This window comes from Nicotiana tomentosiformis, chromosome 11 (assembly GCF_000390325.3).
Source record: "Nicotiana tomentosiformis chromosome 11, ASM39032v3, whole genome shotgun sequence".
Lineage (NCBI taxonomy): Eukaryota > Viridiplantae > Streptophyta > Magnoliopsida > Solanales > Solanaceae > Nicotiana > Nicotiana tomentosiformis.
The window spans coordinates 114,603,339-114,623,572 of NC_090822.1; the positions used below are offsets into that span (position 1 = coordinate 114,603,339).

General features: G+C 35.7%; 3 protein-coding genes across 5 annotated transcripts; 1 reads left to right on the plus strand and 2 right to left on the minus strand.

Annotated features, from left to right (window-relative positions):
* The first annotated feature begins 844 nt into the window (after nucleotides 1–844).
* On the plus strand, nucleotides 845–1,920 carry LOC104110386 (mitogen-activated protein kinase kinase kinase 20-like). Its single transcript, XM_018775665.3, has one exon. It carries the CDS (start codon nucleotides 845–847, stop codon nucleotides 1,793–1,795), a length of 951 nt encoding a protein of 316 aa, XP_018631181.2. The 3' UTR covers nucleotides 1,796–1,920.
* Nucleotides 1,921–3,836: 1,916 nt separating this feature from the next.
* Nucleotides 3,837–6,637, minus strand: LOC104110381 (uncharacterized). Of its 2 annotated transcripts, none has more exons than XM_009619857.4 (5): nucleotides 6,452–6,637; nucleotides 5,324–5,432; nucleotides 4,752–5,094; nucleotides 4,503–4,669; nucleotides 3,837–4,282 (listed from the first exon to the last, which is right to left on the minus strand). In XM_009619857.4, exons 2-5 carry the CDS (start codon nucleotides 5,426–5,428, stop codon nucleotides 3,992–3,994), a joined length of 906 nt encoding a protein of 301 aa, XP_009618152.1. In that variant the 5' UTR covers nucleotides 5,429–5,432; nucleotides 6,452–6,637; the 3' UTR covers nucleotides 3,837–3,991. The 2 variants fall into 2 exon arrangements, with proteins under 2 accessions (XP_009618152.1, XP_070044383.1); XM_070188282.1 differs by lacking the exon at nucleotides 6,452–6,637 and adding an exon at nucleotides 5,859–6,154.
* An 8,333-nt stretch (nucleotides 6,638–14,970) lies between these two features.
* On the minus strand, nucleotides 14,971–19,442 carry LOC104110382 (putative respiratory burst oxidase homolog protein H). Of its 2 annotated transcripts, XM_009619858.4 has the most exons (14): nucleotides 19,052–19,442; nucleotides 18,806–18,968; nucleotides 18,495–18,543; nucleotides 18,305–18,418; nucleotides 17,422–18,228; nucleotides 17,085–17,177; nucleotides 16,868–16,983; nucleotides 16,682–16,784; nucleotides 16,329–16,420; nucleotides 16,101–16,248; nucleotides 15,888–16,019; nucleotides 15,660–15,788; nucleotides 15,494–15,572; nucleotides 14,971–15,410 (listed from the first exon to the last, which is right to left on the minus strand). In XM_009619858.4, exons 1-14 carry the CDS (start codon nucleotides 19,257–19,259, stop codon nucleotides 15,301–15,303), a joined length of 2,343 nt encoding a protein of 780 aa, XP_009618153.1. In that variant the 5' UTR covers nucleotides 19,260–19,442; the 3' UTR covers nucleotides 14,971–15,300. The 2 variants fall into 2 exon arrangements, with proteins under 2 accessions (XP_009618153.1, XP_009618155.1); XM_009619860.4 differs by lacking the exon at nucleotides 19,052–19,442 and having other exon boundaries at nucleotides 18,305–18,411; nucleotides 18,806–18,898.
* Nucleotides 19,443–20,234: the final 792 nt, after the last annotated feature.

Sequence of the window (20,234 nt, forward strand, 5' to 3'; positions counted from 1 at the left end):
AACCATTTTGTTGTTCATAAAACAAATTAAATGAAAGTGAGACCAACATAATACGCATAGAAAGGTGCATACATTTACGCTAATAAATACACAGCTACGTTCGTAGATTCGTGTGTATATGTAGTGCTTAGCCATAAACATTTACTTCTAGATTATATTCCAAACTTAGTGTTTTTTGGAAATTTAAATTTAATTAGTCATAATATTTGAACTGATTGATTTAAATATCTTTAATTAAAGAGACTACATTATCTATAATTACAACTATAAATATCATTACTTTTACATATATGTGCTTTTGAATTTAACTTCCATTTGGTTTAAGTAGAATATCTTAGTTCACGATAAATGTTTTTTTTTATCTTTGGGAGTGTAATATGTAGTTGTAGGAACTAAAAATATTGTACCTATCGTTAAGAAAATAATAATAATGAATGTAATAATACCGTTAATTAATTAATCCTTTTTAATTATATATTTACTAGTAGTTGCCGTTGTTATATTAACCCTAAATAAAAGTTTTATCAAGATTTAACTAGGAAAAGGTTGAGTAATGCACAAGAAATCACAATGGTACATTTAGGAAATCCATGTCTGAGGAATACAGCACTACGCTAGCGGAGGAAATTACCCTCTCCTCGTCAAAGTAGGGTTTTACAATTTGGAAATACAAAGATACCAAGAAAATTAACTAACAGCACCTTAACGTCTACTTATTGAAAACCTTTTCCACATCAAATAAGGATTAAGGAGTTTCTATAAATTAGCTATGTACCATTTGTTATTTTCACAATCATTCATTTAGCTTAATAGAGAAAGAAGAAAATAATTAAGAAGACGAATTATGGAGTGGAAAAAGCTTTCCGTTCTTGGTGCGGGCACTTACGGCAAAGTATACTATGCAGTAAAAATTGATTCGTTTTTGTTACGTGCTTCGGTTGCTGCTGTAAAATGTGCAGATCTTTGGCGTTCAATATCACTCCAGAGAGAAGCACATATCTTGGAAACTCTAAGAGGTAGTCCTAACGTGGTTCAATTCTTTGAAGCAGACGTAAGCATTGAAAACAATATTCCAACTTACAATCTGTTTCTTCAATATGCATGTGGTGGATCACTGCACGATTTGATCAATTCGAAGAGAGGAAAGATGTCAGAAGTGGAAATAGGTTTCTATGCATATCAACTCTTAAAAGGTATTCAAGATGTTCATAAAAAAGGGTGGGTTCATTGTGATATTAAACCTGCTAATGTTCTGGTTTTCGAAGCGAATGAACGTGGCATGCACAAGTTGAAGTTGGCTGACTTTGGATTATCGTTGAGAATTGGTGAAGGAATGGCATATATGACTGGAACTCCATTGAGCAATCGAGGGACTCTACTATATGCACCCCCAGAATCTTTAACGTGTGGTTTTCATGCAAATTCATATGATATATGGTCACTAGGTTGTACTGTGGTAGAGATGATGACTGGGAGTCGTGTTTGGATTTGTCGCGATACTAAAGATTTGCATTGGCAGATTATGAATGAAGAACCTGTGATTCCGAGTAATGTTTCTAAGATTGCTAGAGATTTTTTATACAAGTGTTTTATAAAGGACCCTCTAAGAAGATGGACAACTGAACAACTACTTCAGCATCCTTTTATTCAGAGAGCTTTATGTACTTCTAATTCGATGCCTAAAACTCAAGAGATGATAGCAAGGGTTGGTCCATTTTGTTGTAAACTTCCAACCGCAGTACGTGAGAAGGACTTCATCAATTTGCTCTTTGAAAGTAATTTAAGGATACAATGAAGCAAATAAGACTGCAAAAGTACTTAGATGGCTTGACAATAGTGTATTATTTGCAGAACCCACAAAATGAGTAATCTCCATTCTATACCTTAGCAGATAGCTGAGATATGTTGTATTCCTTTCTATTTAATATGGAATCAGCAGTTATGTTCAAGTATAATACGGTGTAATAATTCCTTTTGAATGATGTTAACTAGATTCAATTATTTTCTGTTTTTCATTCAGTTATAGCTACTTGTGCTACAAGGAATTTTGCTACCTTGGGACAGTTAGAGTTACACCGTTTAAGTACCGGGGCTTGCTAGCTAGAAGACTGTATTTAAAGAGGTCTAGTTAGAAAAACGAGTAAATGGATTATCAATACATATTATGCTTCATAATATACATTGTACGTACTTGGTGATTTTTTGTTCTTTGAAGTTTCCAAACTGCGGTTCTATATAAAGAAATGGCTTGGCATAGTGAACTTTTGTATTCCGCAGCACCAATGAAGTCTGGTTTTCTTAGGTGGAATTCTCTTCACCGCCTTCTCTAAAATTACTGATTGTTCAGTTTCTTCAGGAAAACTGCCTTTCCATTATATTCAGTGCAATATATTTAGTGGGATTCAGACTTGAAACCTCTTATAATCTCAAAAACTCTACTTTAACCACTAAGTCAAACTGTGCTAGAAATAGATATTACAAATGTTGGACTAAATTCGGATAGTTTCCAATCATTGACACATCTATAGATACTCTGATCAAGAGAACACTCTCCTTTCTATTTCGCTGGATAAATAATCTACAAATTAAACTCATATGATCCCAAGTAACTGTACTAGATGAGGAGTAGAAATAGTCTTGTGTGATAAACTGATAATATTCTCAGACCCTGCTTACTCCAAAATCTGCAATCTTGTTTTATTTGTACTTATCAGGATGTTTGATCAGTTTATGTCTATTTACTACATGCAATGCAGACAATGCCACACTTTCGTACGAGCTCAGAAATGATTACTTTCGGATGATTTCTGTCACACAAGAACATTATAGAAAACCAAAAACCAAGTAGTTCTCCTATAAACAGATGCATTTGATGTTTAATAGTAGTAACTAACTACAGTGAAATCCCCCAGCAAGCTACGGGTTACAGTCTTGCATTGACTTGGTATAGGCAGGATGTGTTGTGAAGACTGAGAATCTCACTTCTAATCATGTAATCAACTCGCGCAAGCAAATTACTACTTGAAAACATATAATTTGCCACCAAGTCACAACCAATAAATTAAGTTATCTATTCAAAGCCAACAATCTTGCAAAGAAAGATGAATGAAACATAATCACATAAAGATAAATAAACGTGAAAATATTCCTTTTATGTCAACTCCTTGCAAGGATGATGCTAACAGACTAGAATATACAAGGGTTAAAAGGATCTGCCGGTTAGCAGCATTAAAGGCTATAATTTCTACATACTTCTATGACCAGAGAGTTTTTTTTTGGATAAACCAGAGAGCTTATAGAGTGAGAAGTTAAAGAAGGAAAAAGGAAACCACCATAAAAAATTTACTATGCACTATCCTTGCAAGGAGTTGATCAAAGAAATTAGTAATGACAAAAGCAACAAAACATTTTAAAACACAGGTAAGCAGCAGCTATAACTGATGGAAGTTATAAGTTTACCTAACATCAAGTGAATTTCTCTTGCCAATGATTAGTCCAGAAAGGGGAAAGAATACCTTGCCAAAGTTATTAATTATTCACGGCTGTTTCACAGCATTCATCTCAGCTGTTGTATCAGTTCTTCTCATCATTGTTGCCTCAATTTGGTATTCTGGTGACACAGCGTGTAATGCCGTGAAACAGCATTCAGCTTTATGTAAGGAAGAAACAAAAAAACTGAGATGAACTAATCCAGATGAATCACGAAGCTAACGAGTTACCATATATGCAAGGAAATCCAGGACAAAGGTGAAAGCAGGTATTAGAGCTACTATCTTATGGGAAGTTGCCCATGACCTAAAAAGTTTAACACAAATGTAGTTGATCTAAGAAATTAATAACGACAAAAGAAACAAAACATTTTAAAACATAGATAAGTAGCAGCTATAACTGATGGAGGTTATCAGTCTACCTAACATCAAGTGAGTTTCTCTTGCCAATGGTTAATTAGTCCAGAAAGGGGAAAGAAAAGCTTGCTAAAGTCTTTAATTATTCACGGCAGTTTCAAGGCATTACACGCTGTGTCATGAGAGTACCTAACTGAGGCAACAATGATAAGAAGAGCTGATAAAACAGCTGAGATGAAAGTAAAAGCAGATACAACTTCCATGTGTTCTCTACTTCCGCATGGTACTTCCCACACAGGATGACTATCATTTGATTCGGCACTCTGTTTGCCTAGCGAAAACAAACAGCTCGAGGCATGTTGATTTCCTTTAGCGTTGCAGCGCAGAAACAAGTCAGGTGAAGCAAATTCAACTCTTGAGAATCCGTGTCCTAGTGGCTGCCAAGAAAAAGCTGGGATGTTACAGTCAATAGTTGAGAAGGTTCTAAATAAATGTACATGTACCTCCCCAAACAAAAAGTGACCAAAATTATGGTAACTTACAGCTTTTCTTGTAAAAGTATCAAATAACTTCAGGGGAATAAAATGACTACCTTTGAAGCCTGAGATGTACTTTAGAGTTTCCTACATAATTTTGAGAATGTTTTATGTGATGTACCTGATAACGTGCATGTAGAGGAAGTTCCATGTATATTTCCTGTTCATCCTTTTGTTCTGATATCAAATTGGAACCCATTTTCAGATGAACCTCAACAAGTGACCTGTTTGACCGAAATGAGGGTAACTCTAAATTTGTATCTCCAAATACAGCAGCCTCCCTAAGAACTGCAACAAAATATGGACACGGACAAGCCTCAAAATCAAGAGTTGCAGTGGTAGAAACCTACATAATCTGATAGTAATTTACCACCACGCTGCACAAGGTGTTGTAGCTCAAAAGGATCTGCAAAGACTCCAGAAGGCAGTCTTTCAACAATTATCACCTCACAAGATTTTGGAGGGCTAGAAAGGTACTCCGCTGACATCTTCAATCTGAGAGATGATGACAGACGCCGGTGGGAGCCTTCACCAATCAGCTTTCGACGTAAAGCAGACAGCTTTGGTGCTAATTTGACATTGTCTTGCAGCAATACACAGGCGCCGGACAGAATGTCATGTGCAATGAAATCTTCAAACTTTGAGTCTACCAAATTGTCATGTTTGCTAAAGTAGGATTTTGCAACATATTTATCAAGATAAGGTGCAAGGACCTGAAGAAGATCGGAGGAAAGTTACTAAGAGATGTTTTTTTGTTGAGAAAAAAAAGTTACTAAGAATTATTGAAACAAATTAATGGTTGTAAGATTCAATTGAGTCTAAAAGTTTTGTTGGCAACGCCATTTACAGTTTTCTGTAAATTAGTATATTACTATCACCCGAATTACATGCATTGAGAAATAACTGCACATCTTGAGCTTGTTCAGCAGCTAAGTCACTTACTTCATTTGATACTGCAGTACCAAGACATGAGCTGATCGTAGAAATTCGTATCACTGCAACGATCATCACCAAACATCGTGCCAGAAGATCGTGAAGTTCCATCATAGATCTGAACAGGTTGAATGGCAATTAGGCATTGACTCACTAGACGCGTAGACACATAATATGTGTAATGCATTTACACTTCTGACAAACATATATAGGTGGTGGAATGTTAAACCAAATTATTATCCTGATTTAAAAATAAAAATAAAAAAGAATCCTATAGCTTCTAGCACAACTCAATAGATATTATTACCACATTAGTGGATTTACTATTGAAAGAAGAACATCCTACATTCTTGCATAACTAATCAGAAAGTCAGATGACCTCCTTCACATGGCATTTGTACATAACTTCCCGGTTACCAACATAGATTGAGGCTTATGAGATGCAGCTCAAAAAAACCATTCAGATAAAGGCATATATATGATTTATCCCACTCATGAGTACTGCTGAAAGTATGCTAAGCAGATCTTCTTGAGAATGCCTAACATTTTACTTAATTAGAGTAACAGCAAAATTCATTTCTCCTCCATATTGAGTTCATTTTGGGTTCATAACAGTATCGAATCGACTAGAATCTATTAAAGGAGTTGAATTCAAGCCCTGTCTTGATATGAAACCCAACTCTTGGTTCAATCTTGGCTCCATAATTAGAAAAGTTTTACCATGATTTCAAGTGAAAATTCCAAAATTCAAACGAACATCAACAAATTTTTATATTCTAAATAGCATCAACAAATTAACCACAATAATATACCACCTGATAAATCTAATAGATAAAGAAAATAAAGGCAACATCATTATATATGTTCCACATGAAATTTATTTCTTAAAAAAAAAAAAAAAAAAAAAAAAAAAACAGAAGTAGCGTAGCATTGCAATAAGAAAAGATTCAACTTTTTGTGAAACCCATCATTACACCTCAACACCCAATGTTAACAGCAGCTTAATCGATCAAGTTTAAAAGAGGCAATATTAGAAAAAAATGAGACTAACAAAGAGTTAATGGTTTTTTCAAAAAACAAAATCCAACAAATTTGAATGCACAAAATGAAGAAAACTTAGCTAAAATGGCTTCTTACTAGCTAAAATCCAATTATCCGTGTTGTTTCAAGAGGAACGATCTGATGTTGCAGGAAATCAGATCAAGGGAAAGAGCAGCAGGTAGTGAACCGCTGCTTCGAAGAAAAAAGACATTTTCCGGTCCAAAGTTAGACCGACCGCCGATCAAGTTTGCATTTTTTTCATAATTTTGTTTAAATTATATTTGTATTATATTATACTTTAAACATAATTACTCATATAAAGAATTCACAATCAATTAAGATGTAATTATTTTCATAAGTCTCAATTTCAAATTAGTTCGATCTAACTATATGAATAATCCCTTACCACATTACAATATTAAATATTTCCACTTCTAAATTAAAAATTGAGTATTACAAAATTAGATGTCTTCTAAATATGACACTATTCGAAAGTTATTTAGTTCATATAACTTTTACGAAAAAAATTACTAAAATAAATTGCAAAGTAAATATATAAATAATATACAAAAAGTTTTTGTAAGGCCACTTTCACTAGCAAAATTGTAAGTGAGCATACGAGATATCTTTATCTTTAAATTGCGTACGAGGCATTCAAGGTAGTCATTTTTTACGGGTCCATCTCATTCAATAGCCAAAGTAATAGGTATGTGCCTAAGGCAATTACTTTTTGGTTTGGTAGCCAACTTTGTTGAATTTTTTTGATTTGGTAGTCAACTTTGTTGAATTTTTTTGGTTTGGTAGCCAACTTTGTTGAATTATCAACATTGCAGAAAAAAGAAGAAAAGTGTGTGCTAATTGTCAAATATAATAGGTTTTAGAGAGTGAGACTTAGGCTATAAAAGGAGAGCTTCAACTCTTATTTCTATACACTAACAAAGAGAGAAAGAAAGAGTGAGGTTTCACAGATAAGATATAAGAAAATAGTCTGTGAGAAAAATAGAGAGTGAGCGATATTGTAGCGAAGTGGGAATATCAAAAGAGGGTTATTTTTTTTAGTGTTATAGTGGTCTTTGAAGTATTTGACTCGGACCTACAAAGTGTAAAATTTCTTGCTATAGTGATATCAGTTGCTCGTCTCGGGGCAGTGATTTTTTTCCTTATTTTAAAAAGTTTTTCACGTAAAAATCTTGGTGTCGTAGTCACTCCTTTATTCTTGTTAATTACCATATCTCGGTGCTAAGTTATTATTCTGTTTTTATTACTATGAATATTATTTCTATAGGGGGTTTATTCCCAATAACTGGTATCAGAGCACAGGTTCTACTAGTTCACAGAAATACTATTCACTGTCGGTAGTACTATACTTGGTAAAAAATAAAAATGTCCGGAGTAAAGTACGAGGTAGCAAAATTTAACGGAGATAGCAGTTTCTCAACATGGCAAAGAAGGATGAGGGATCTGCTCATCCAACAAGGACTACACAAGGTACTAGATGTTGATGCCAAAAAACCTGATACCATGAAAGCTAAGGATTGGGCTGACTTGGATGAAAGGGCTGCTAGTGCAGTCAGGTTGCACTTATCAGATGATGTGGTAAATAACATCATTGATGAAGACACCGCATGTGACATTTGGACAAGGTTGGAAAGCATATACATGTCCAAAATGCTGACAAATAAATTGTACTTGAAGAAGCAGCTATACGCCCTACACATGGGTGAAGGTATGATTTTTTTGTCACATTTAAATGTGTTTAACGGACTAATCACACAGCTCGCCAATCTCGGAGTGAAAATTGAGGAAGAAGATAAAGTCATCTTGTTGTTGAACTCATTGCCATCTTCGTATGATAATTTGACAACAACCATCCTGCACGATAAGACTACCATTGAGTTGAAAGATGTCACATCGGCTATTCTACTCAATGAGAAGATGAGAAAGAAGCCTGAAAATCAAGGACAGGCTCTCATCACAGAAGGTAGAGGCAGGAGTTACCAAAGAAGTTCGAGAAACTATGGTAGATCCGGAGCTCGTGGGAAGTCTAAGAACCGATCCAAATCAAGAGCCAGAAATTGCTATAATTATGATCAACCAGGTCACTTCAAAAGAGATTGCCCAAATCCAAGGAAGGGCAAAGGTGAAAGCAGTGGCCAGAAGAATGACGACAACACAACCGCCATGGTGCAAAACAATAATAATGTTGTCCTCTTTATAAATGAGGATGGGGAATGCATGTACTTGTCAGGTCTAGAGTCAGAATGGGTGGTTGATACACCAACATCTTACCATGTCACACCGGTAAGAGATCTTTTTTGTAGATATGTAGCAGGTGATTTCGGCACTGTGAGAATTGGTAACACAAGTTACTCAAAGATTGCGGGGATCTGTGACATTTGTATCAAGACAAATGTCGGATGCACATTGGTTCTAAAGGACGTGCGGCACGACCTGATTTGCGGATGAACTTGATCTCGAAAATTGCTTTAGACCGAGATGGATACGAGAACTATTTTGCAAATCAAAAGTGGAGACTCACCAAGGTATCATTGGTGATTGCAAAGGGAGTTGCTCGTGGTACGTTGTACAGGACAAATACAGAAATATGCCAAGGTGAATTGAACGCGGCACAAGATGAGATTTCTGTTTGTGAAACAAATAAATGGGTCATATGAGCGAGAAGGGATTGCAGATTCTAGCCAAGAAATCACTCATTTCTTATGCCAAAGGTACAACGGTAAAACCTTGTGACTACTGTTTATTTGGTAAACAACATAGAGTCTCATTTCAGACATCGTCTGAAAGAAAATTGAATATACTTGATTTGGTATATTCTAATATTTGTGATCCAATAAAAATTAAATCAATGGGCGGTAACAAATATTTTGTTACTTTTATTGATGATGCTTCACGAAAATTATGGGTTTATATTTTAAAAATCAAAGATCAGGTGTTTCAAGTTTTCTAGAAGTTTCATGCTATGGTGGAAAGGGAGACAGGCCAAAAGCTAAAGCGTCTCCGAAGTGACAATGGAGGTGAGTACACTTCAAGGGAATTTGAAGAGTACTGTTCGAGCCATGGGATCAGACATAAAAAGACAGTTTCTGGAACCCCACAACACAATGGCATAGCCGAAAGGATGAACCGCGCAATTGTGGAGAAGGTGAGAAACATGCTTAGAATGGCTAAACTACCTAAGTCATTCTGGGATGAAGCAGTTCAGACAGCCTGTTACCTGATTAATAGGAGTCCATCAGTTCTGTTGGCCTTTGACATCCCAGAGAGAGTTTGGACCAACAAGGAGGTGTCTTACTCGCATTTGAAGGTATTCGGTTACAGAGCTTTTGCACATGTACCAAAGGAGAAGAGAACAAAGCTGGATGATAAATTTGTTCCCTGCATATTCATCAGATATGGAGATGAAGAGTTCGGATACAGATTGTGGGATCCTGTAAAGAAGAAGGTCATCAGAAGCAGAGATGTAGTCTTCCAAGAAAGTGAAATTGGAACTGCTGATGATATGTCAGAGAAGGCCAAGAATGGTATAATTCCCAACCTTGTTAATATTCCTTCTACTTCTAACAATCCCACAAATGTAGAAAGTAGGATCGACGAGGTTGCCGAGAAGGGGGAGCAACCTGTGAGGTTATTGAGCAGTGGGAGCAACTTGATGATTATGTCGAGCAAGGGGAGTACCCCACTCAGGAAGAAGAACAACCTTAACCTTTGAGGAGATCAGAGAGGCCAAGGGTAAAGTCATGCAAGTACCCTTCCACAAAGTATGTCCTCATTAGTGATGAAGGGGAGCTAGAAAGTCTTAAGGAGGTGCTGTCTCATACAGAAAAGAACCCGTGGATAAAAGACATGCAAGAAGAGATGGAATCTCTACAGAAAAATAGCACGTACAAGCTAGTTGAACTTCCAAAGGGAAAAAGACCACTCAAATGCAAATAGGTCTTTAAACTCAAGAAAGATGGAAATGACAAGCTTGTTAGATACAAAGCTCGATTGGTGGTAAAAGGCTTCGAGCAGAAAAAAGGTATTGATTTTGACAAAATTTTCTCACATGTTGTCAAAATGACTTCTATTCGAACAATCTTGAGCTTAACAGCTAGCTAGATCTTGAAGTGGAGCAGTTGGATATGAAAACTGCATTTCTTCACGGAGATTTGAAAGAGGAGATCTATATGGAGCAACCAGGAGAATTTGAAGTAGTTAAAAGAAAACACATGGCATGCAAACTGAATAAGAGTCGTTATGGGTAGAATCATGCACCAAGGCAGTGGTACAAGAAGTTTGACTCATTCATGAAAAGTCAAACTTACACAAAGACATATTCTGATCCATGTGTATACTTCAAAAGATTTTTTGAGAATAACTTTATTATATTGTTGTTGTATGTGGATGACATGTTAATTGTAGAAAAAGACAAGGGGTTGATCGCAAAGTTGAAGGGAGATTTGTCCAAGTCATTTGATATGAAGGACTTGGGCCTAGCACAACAAATTCTAGGTATGAAAATAGTTCGAGAGCGAACAAGCAGAAAGTTGTGGCTGTCTCAGGAGAAGTACATTGAATGTGTACTAGAACACTTCAACATGAAGAATGCTAAGCCAGTCAGCACACCTCTTGCTACTCATCTAAAGTTGAGCAAGAAGATGTGCCCTACAACAGTGGAGGAGAAAGGGAATATGGCTAGAGTTCCTTATTCTTTAGCAGTCGGAAGCTTGATGTATGCAATGGTATGCACCAGACCTGATATTGCTCATACAGTTGGAGTTATTAGCAGATTCCTTGAAAAATCTGGAAAAGAACACTAGGAAGCAGTCAAGTGGATACTCAAGTACCCGAGAGGTACCATGGGAGATTGTTTGAGCTTTGGAGGATCTGATCCAATCTTGAAGGGCTATACAGATATTGATATGGCAGGTGACATTGATAACAGAAGATCCACTACTGGATATTTGTTCATATTTTCAGGGGGGGCTATATCATGGCAGTCGAAGTTACAGAAGTGTGTCGCACTCTCTACAACTAAAGCGGAGTATATTGCTGCCACTGAAGCTGGTAAGGAGATGATATGGTTGAAACGGTTCCTTCAAGAGCTTGGATTGCATCAGAAGGAGTATGTCGTCTATTGTGACAGTCAAAGTGCAATAGACCTTAGCAAGAACTCCATATATCATGCAAGGACCAAACACATCGACGTGAGATATCATTGGATTAGAGAAATGGTAGAGAATGAATGTCTAAAAGTCTTGAAGATTTTTACAAGTGATAATACCACAGATATGCTGACCAAGGTGGTATCAAGAGACAAGTTCGAGCTATGCAAAGAACTTGTCGGCATACACTCAAACTAGAAGACATTGTTACCTCCTCTAGATAAATGAGACTGGAGGGGGAGATTGATGGGGTCCATATCATTCAATAGCCAAAGTAATAGGCATGTGCCTAAGGAAAATTTCTTTGGTTTGGTAGCCAACTTTGTTGAATTTCTTTGGTTTGGTAGCCAAATTTGTTGAATTGTCAACATTGAAGAAAAAGAAGAAAAAATATGTGCAAATTGTCAAATATAGTAGGCTTTGGAGAGTGAGACTTTGGCTATAAAAGGAGAGCTTCAACTCTGATTTCTACACACCAACAAAGAGAGAAAGAAAGAGTGAGGTTTCACAAATAAGATATAAGAAAATAGTCTGTGAGAAAAATAGAGAGTGAGCGATATTGTAGTGAAGTGAGAAAATTAAAAGAGGGTTATTTCTTTTGAGTCTCGTCTCGGGGCCATGGTTTTTTTCTTTATTCAAAGGGGTTTTTCACGTAAAAATCTTGGTATCGTAGTCACTTTTTTATTCTTGTTAATTACCATATCTCGGTGCTACGTTATTATTCCGCTTTTATAACTGTAAATATTATTTTTGTAGGGGGTTTATTCCCATCAATTCTTTTTCTCTTGGAGTCACTAATAATTCCGGTGGCAAGTGAGAATATAGTAAAAATATAAAGGGGAGGTGTTTATTTGGTGAAAATAATAGCAGCAACAAAATAAGATTCATGTTTAGGGAGTGTACCAAGTGATTCAGAGCACAATGTATGTGAAGAGAAATATTTAAAAAATTGAATAATTGATACGTCTTAAAAAATATTAACAGAGCATGAGTTAAAGTGACAATTAACAATAAGAAGTGTTATGCTTTCAGAGGACGAAAGCTAGAAAAAGAACAACCAGAACAGGACTACGAAGTAGTATTTTTATAGTTGTTGATCGTGGATAAGACACTCAGAAGAAAAAAGATAATAGGAAGATAGTTAGCTGCAAGATGACCTGGCAAAAGACAATTTTACACGAAAAATGAAATGTGTCACATAATTATTACAACCAAAGAAAGAAAGAATAAGGCAAGTTCCACATACATTAGAGTAAACTTTTCAATAGTACACTCTTACTATAGGAATATTATTTTTATACTATGTTTAGCCCTCTTACGTACATAAGGCTACATCTCAGACAAAGGGTGGCAAGTGGGCCGGTCCAGGATCGGGACCGGGACCGGCCCGGGATCGCGGGCCAAATGTGCCAGGACCTTCTGGGCCGGTTCGACAATTGGGACCGCTGGTACCGGGACCGAACCGGTCTCTGGCTGGCCAAACGGTCCCAACAGTCAAATTTCAAAAAAAAAATCTAAAATTTAAAATCTAGCCGTTGGGGGCTGTCATAAAATAGTCATTTACCCCCCTCCCCCAACTTTGTTTTAACTCCAAACTTTTTATAATTATACCTTTTCCTTATTTTCAACTATAAATACCCCCTCATTCTTTCATTTTTCTTATAAAATCATCAATCTATCACAATCTCTTTCTAATTTTCTTCTATAATTGCTACTATTGCTTACTTTATTGTTATAATTTGTGAAGTTGGTGAATTGAAGTCTTCAAGTCTTCAACGATAATCAATTTTCAACAAGTTGTTCGTCAATTCGGTAAACTCGTTCCAACTCTTAAGTTTTAATATTATAGTTTTGTTTGTTTTATTTATTTTTTATTACTTGATTAATTAAGATGGCTTCCTTAAACAACCTTTTTGGTAAAAATAAGAGAAAATCCAAGAGTGGCGAATCTAGTGCTCAATTTGTTCCTCCTCTACTGCCCCAGGCTCCCCGAACCAAACCTCATATCCGTCCTACACCTGCTATTCTTGATAGCGATAATAGTTTATAATAGTCCTCAATTTTGGTATGAAACTGTTTATAATGGTTTAGCACTTGAAGATGAGGAGTTGTCTCAACTTCCGGAAGTAATAGCCTCAATTATAATAAATGCTCAAACTATTTTTAATGCTTATCAAGTTGCATTAAATCATGCTAGACCAAATGTTCCAACTCCGTCTTCTTCTGATTCTCAATCATCTAAAATAACCGCGGGAGTAAGAGCACTTAGTGCTTGGGCGGGGTTTAGGGGTTCTCAAGGTTCTAGTAGTAGTGATTTTTCACAACTAAATGAGCTTGAAGTTTATTTGTCGCAAGGAATTGAGGAAGTGAATCTCGACGACTCCTTTAATCTTTTGGTATGGTGGAAGGACAAAGAAAAATACTTTCCGGTTCTTTCAAGGATGGCCCGAGATATTTTAAATATTCAAGCTTCAGCAGTAGCATCAGGGAGCGCTTTCATTCAATCAAGACTTCAACTCGATGATTATAGGGCGTCTATGGGGGAGAGCTTGGAAAAATCAGTACTTTTCAGATAATGGATCCGTTCGGAAAGAAGAAATTTTGGACTTGCTGAATCACAATCAGAGGAAGGCAAAGCTTACGAAGAAATGCTAGCTGAACTTGCGAAGGATGCTGCTTCACCCGGAAGCGGCGATGACCAAGCTACTTTTCCGCCACCACCAACGGAAGTTACTTCGGACCTTGATGGATTTATGAAGTTTGTAAGAGATACCATGTAACTTGTATGAACAAAAATTAGTATGTATTATGTAACTTGTATTTTGGCACATCTTGATAAGTTTCTTTTTCTTCTCAATGGTGGTATTAGCACCTTGTTGTACTCATTCCATAGGGGGAAGGAAGACTAAGAAAGATATTGCCATTTTTTTAATGCTATAATAAAATTACAAGGCATTGCTTTGAATATCTCTTTACTATATTTTTGTCTTTATACTTCAAATTTGAATTAAAAAATTTAGGTCACAATTCTATAATAAAATTTACAAGGCATTGTCTTAGATATTTTTTTAAACATCTTTTTGTCTCTAATTTCTATTTAATTTTTAAAAAAAAAATCGTTGGGCCCACTTAGCCCGGGACCGTTTGACCTGTTTAATTTGGGACCGGGACCGTTTGGACCAGCCCACTTGGCCCGTTTAGGCCCGGAACCGGCCCACATGCCAGCCTTATCTCAGACAGACCTGATTCAGAGAAAGTGTTGGATAGACAACAATATTTCAGAAAAAGTAGGAGCGGAATCTTAGTAGTTGAATTGGTTGGTTACTTAATTTTCACCTTGTTGACGAGGGTTCGATTCCCCACCTTGTAATCCCCTTCCCCATTTTCCCTTCCCGTATTCCCAACGTAATAAATAATAAACAAATCAAAGAAAGAAAAAAACAGAAGAAGTAGGCTTCTGAGATAACTGAAATGTCATACTAGGTCTGAAACAGGAAAAATCAACCAAAGGGCAGAATGAGATAGGTTTATCCACAAGACGAGCACGGACTTCTGCAGAAAGACTTGTGCTACTGAAAGATTAGTGAACATGGTCTATACTATCACCTGATTCTTGAATTGAGAGATACATAATGACTTGATAGTGAATGTAGATATTAGCAGCAAATCAAAGTCCATTTCTAAATTTCCCTATACTTATACAGCTAACAATATATTACAATTTAAACTGAAAATACATTGATATTGTAGTGAAATCTCAAGATGGGAAAGTAGTATATTCTAGAAGTTCTCTTTATGGAAGTTGAAGCGAGTGGATGAATTTAAGCTAAATTCTTGACACAGCTTTCTGAGTGGTTTGGTAAGTGTTGGACTTCCACAGTAGAACACACCTGCAATGTTACCATAATGTTCAGTAGACATAGCTACTAAGAATTTTATACACAAAGTAGATTCATGATGTCTTTAAACGTACCAATGCGAGATGATGGATGGGCTGCCGCCAATTGAGAGAACACCTTTTTCCAATTTGGTCTAGCGAAATGTGTTCTTATCTGTCAAACATCAAGTGTTGAAACAATTTTAGTAAAAAGTTGAAACTACTATATTTGAGTACTGGAAATTGGAAATAAACAGAATACCCGGCTTTCTGAGACAACATCAACTCCATTTTTAGCATGTTGCAGTGACTGCACCATAGCGATAAGTGCTGATCTAGCGTCTCCTTCTTCATAAACACTAGTCAAGTAGTTGTGCATTTCTATCACTTCCTGGAGAATTTCAAAATACCATGAACATGAAAAATGTATCAGTCCAACTTTGTACTAATTGAGGAAACTTATTGAGAACTCAGGATTCAAAAAACCAACATTTTTGTCATGTTCAGCAATGTCATCCATTACACCCTTAAACCAGTCGAATGATCCTTGTTCTCGTGTCACCCAGTAGAAATATGCTCTTTGAGGACCTTTCTTGCTAGATAATTCATCATCTTTCTGACTCTGCAGTTATTAGATTAAGTTATATTTTCTTGTATCTCTGGTTATTTTAACAAAAATACTGCTATATGCACGAATTCTTACATGTCCGGATTCTTGGTTTAGTATGTCCTTTATAATGCTGATAAATGGTGTTGCTCCAATTCCTAAGCCAACTAGCAGAAGGATATCATATTTCTTATAGTTCTGAGCTGGTGCACCGTAAGGCCCTTTGATAATGATACGTGGAAACCTGCCTCGAAAGATAAGATATAAGTTCTAATGCTAATACATGAAGAAGGAAAAGTGTAGACAATAGACATTGTAGCATACTCGGTTTGAGATTGTTCGGCATCATGTGGATTATATGCTTTAGTTTCCATTCTAATAAGATTTTTCGTCCTTGATTGTGTCGCTTGACAAGCCTGCAAATACGAGCTTTAGAATCCCAAAAGCAAAGCACAAGAAGAGTAAAAAGTCTAAATTCCTTATTCATTTCTGCTAATTGTTAAACTTGATTTTACAATTGAGGGTCAAACCAGCAATCATATGGCTAAATCTATGTTTTCCAAATTTGATATGGCATTTGTTCATATCTTTCTTTATTCAGTCAAGTCTTGTACACCTCACAAAATGAAGAGTAAAAGTTATTTTTAGAAATGCGACGTAGTAACATAGTACAATACCTTTTGAAATCTGGTTCTAAGCTCTGTAGTCCAGTCTCCTAATGTACGTATATGGACACTTAAATAGTTGTCGTCTGGTGCAGAAGTGATAGAGAATGGATGCCTGTAAGAGTTAAATAGAAATTTCTTAGCACAAGGATATTGGCAATATTGAATCTGTTTGATGATAATTTGTTCTTCAATTACCATTCGAAGTTTGATATATCTGGACATTTAACAAACAAGTACATCCCGCTCTTGTACTTGAATCCTTGAGGTTTACTCATATACATTGCTAGTACATTTCCTGTATACATAACAGCCTGCATTTTTGTTTTCGGGCATATAAATGAATGCTGAATTTAGCATATCTGCAATTACCAAGAGTTTTTCATAAATTGATGTAAACTTCTTGAAACTAAACCTTTTGGATGTTCACATGGTAGCGGTTCTCATTGACGATTAGAACTCTTTCTGTAGCATATAGAAGTACTGGGACTGCAAGATACATCCATGTCTGCATATCAGAGGTATTCTTGATTGTTCAATCACAAGCATCGCGATAGAAATTTCTTTAACTAACTTGAAAAAACAGTGTTTCTAGCTGTCAAGAGTAAAGAGGTTATATTCATGTTATATTATTTGGACACAATACGATATATGTGCATGTTTCGTGGTTATCAAATAACACTACTACAAGTTCTTCTTTCAATACCAAGTTAACAAGTGTGATGAGGCTATGAAAATGCAAGTGGACATACCGTCTTTTTATACCATTCTTTGGTGAGGAATATGAAGTAGCCATGTAGGATCAAGAGCACGTATACGAGTACCAACAGATGATGTGCATACCAGAACGCGTTAAATCCTGCTAAATGATGAAATGACCATGGCAATTTGATGACATTCCTTCGGAATGAATGTGTTGCCAATGTGAAGGAGAAAAGCATGAGAAGGGTCATTAGTATCCCCGTTACGCCTGGAATAGATGCTACCAGATCCATGTAAGTCGGTTGGTGGTAGTCAAAATTGCTTCCAAGAACCGTCATAAATTTGCTTTTCGGGCAGGATACTAATTTCACAAAGTTGCAACTTGTGTGAAATAAAACATGAATAAAAGTCCCTAGAGTAATTCCCAAGGAAATCATTTTATGGAAATTGATGTTATCATCAAAGGGTATAATAGAACCAAGGAAAGTTTCTCTAAGTTGAGTAAGAGTTCTTCTGCATACTGGTAAGAGAATGAGAGCCATATTGAACTTGAGAGTTTCCCCTGCAGCTTTAGCTATACAAACACAATAACCCATAATCTTGAAAGCTGCTCTCCCCTTAAATTGTTGAACTTTCCATATGAATAATATCAGGTTAATAGACAACCACAACGTTACGACCCAAATTCTTTTCCAGTTATCGTGTATCTTCTCTAAGGTTTTCGTCAAGAATTTGCTCACTGGAGTTCTATATTGTCTAGGGATCATGGTTTTTGCTAGTGTTTGTGATCTTTTCATGTTCTTTTTTCCATCTTCTGATCCTACCATTCCTCTTAGTAGAGATTCAAGTTGCCATATCTGTTACAAACTTGAAGATTTTAAAAAATAAAGAAGACTTGGATAAAAAGATGGCCATCTTTGAGTGGAATATTACCTCAATATATCCTAAATGATCAGGATCAAACTCTTCCATAATTAAAGCTGCATATGTTGGTGCATGTTGCTTGAAGTTTGTCAATTTGTTGGCTGCAGCACTCATCACTAGAACCTTTCAAACAAAAATATCAAGTACATTGACTCACAAAAGAAGAAATAACAAATTCACAAGGTATGTTTTTCCTCACCTCTTTGACCTCTTCTTCTGATAGTTTTCCATCACCATTCTTGTCACACCTACAAGACAAATGGAGCTTTTGAACAATGAGTTCACCTGAACCAGTATTTTTGACACGGAACATAAATACATACATGAAAAAAACACTAAAATTCAACAAATATTAAATTCAGAACTCATAATTTCAAAAGTACGACGAGTTCAGTCCTAAAACATTAAAGGCTAAAACCATCGATTTTAAATTCTGAATTCATATGTGCTTCAAAATGGTCATGTTTAGTTCCTCCACACAAGAAAAATAAAAAAAGCACAAATTCTTACATATCAAAGAAAATATGAAGCCTTGTATCAGGGCATTTAGTTGAAATATCTTCCCAAAATTCTCTAAGTTCTTCAATTGTTATCCCATTTTCTGCATTGATCTTTTTTCGTCTTGCCAATGTATCAAACAACTCCTCAGCAAATTCCTTGCTTTCTCCCATACCTTTCATGCAAAAACCAAACAAAATTATGTCACATTCACCAAAATATTTACTAACATGAATATCAATTGGTCAAAAAAAATACCTATACATGCTCCAAATTTGTCTCTAAAAAGAATCTCATTAACAGCATTTTGATGAAATCTTTTCTCTACACTTTTCCAAGCATCTGCTTCTTTGCCTGTTTTAGTATCAAGAAAATGCAGGCTCTTGAACCCTCTTGCTGTCGCTGATTCTATTCTCACCATTTTTTTCCTTCCAAATGCTGCATTTTCTAAAAGGTCTTCAGCCATTATATAATATATAGATCAATATTTTTTTTCAAGAATGTGTTATAACTTTTATCCTATATATCTAGGTAATATTTATGATCCTATTAAGGAAGATCTGCATATATTTTGTTGCAGAGTTTTATAAGAATTGAATGAGAGGTTTGGAAAGAAGAAGACATGAATTTATACAGGTGGCATAAGAGGGTTAAAGAGGTAAAGTTCGTTAAATTAGTTGTCTTAACTCTTAAATGTAAACTTCTTTTTTCCTTATTTTTTTCTTTCCTAATCATAACCTCCGCACCAACCAACCCCCCCAAATTAAACTGCAGCCTAAACCGTGGTCGGTCTAAGCGTCTTTATTTGTTTAATCGAATAGCGTTTAGTGTATTTAAAATGACAGAAGTTATAATATTTTCTTAAAGAATAATTTTTTATTTTTGAATGATGAGTGAAAAACTATTTTTAGAAAAAGTTATACTCCTAAAGATTGTTACAAGTAGCAACTAGAAAGTATTTTGATTGAACTTTTACATACTAAAGATTAATAATAATTATAAGTGTAGCTAAGCAAACAATATGGCGTTAAAAGTTGATTATTGTAGAGAAAATGGCTTTCGTTTATGAGTTATGAAAGTGATTTTCTTCCTTTTGGTAGAAAAATTTCTGGTAATTGACCTCACAAAAGTTTTGAACCCCTTGATCACTGAATTATATTTTTGGACTTTGTAAAGGAGATCTAAAATATAAATAAATAGAGACACCGAACTTTACCTTATATGTACACCGTAATTTTCCGGCAAGGTTTCAGATGAACCCCTTCTGCTCCCTTAATCTTCCCTTTGTTGGCCAAATGCCAAAAATGATCATACCAGACATACTTTTATTCTTCTTTTATTCCTCCCCTCGTGAAAATAGTATCACAGGTAGTAATATGAAAGTTAACCTATCTAATTTTCAGTATAGATTTATACAATATTTTTAATATACAAACTTAGT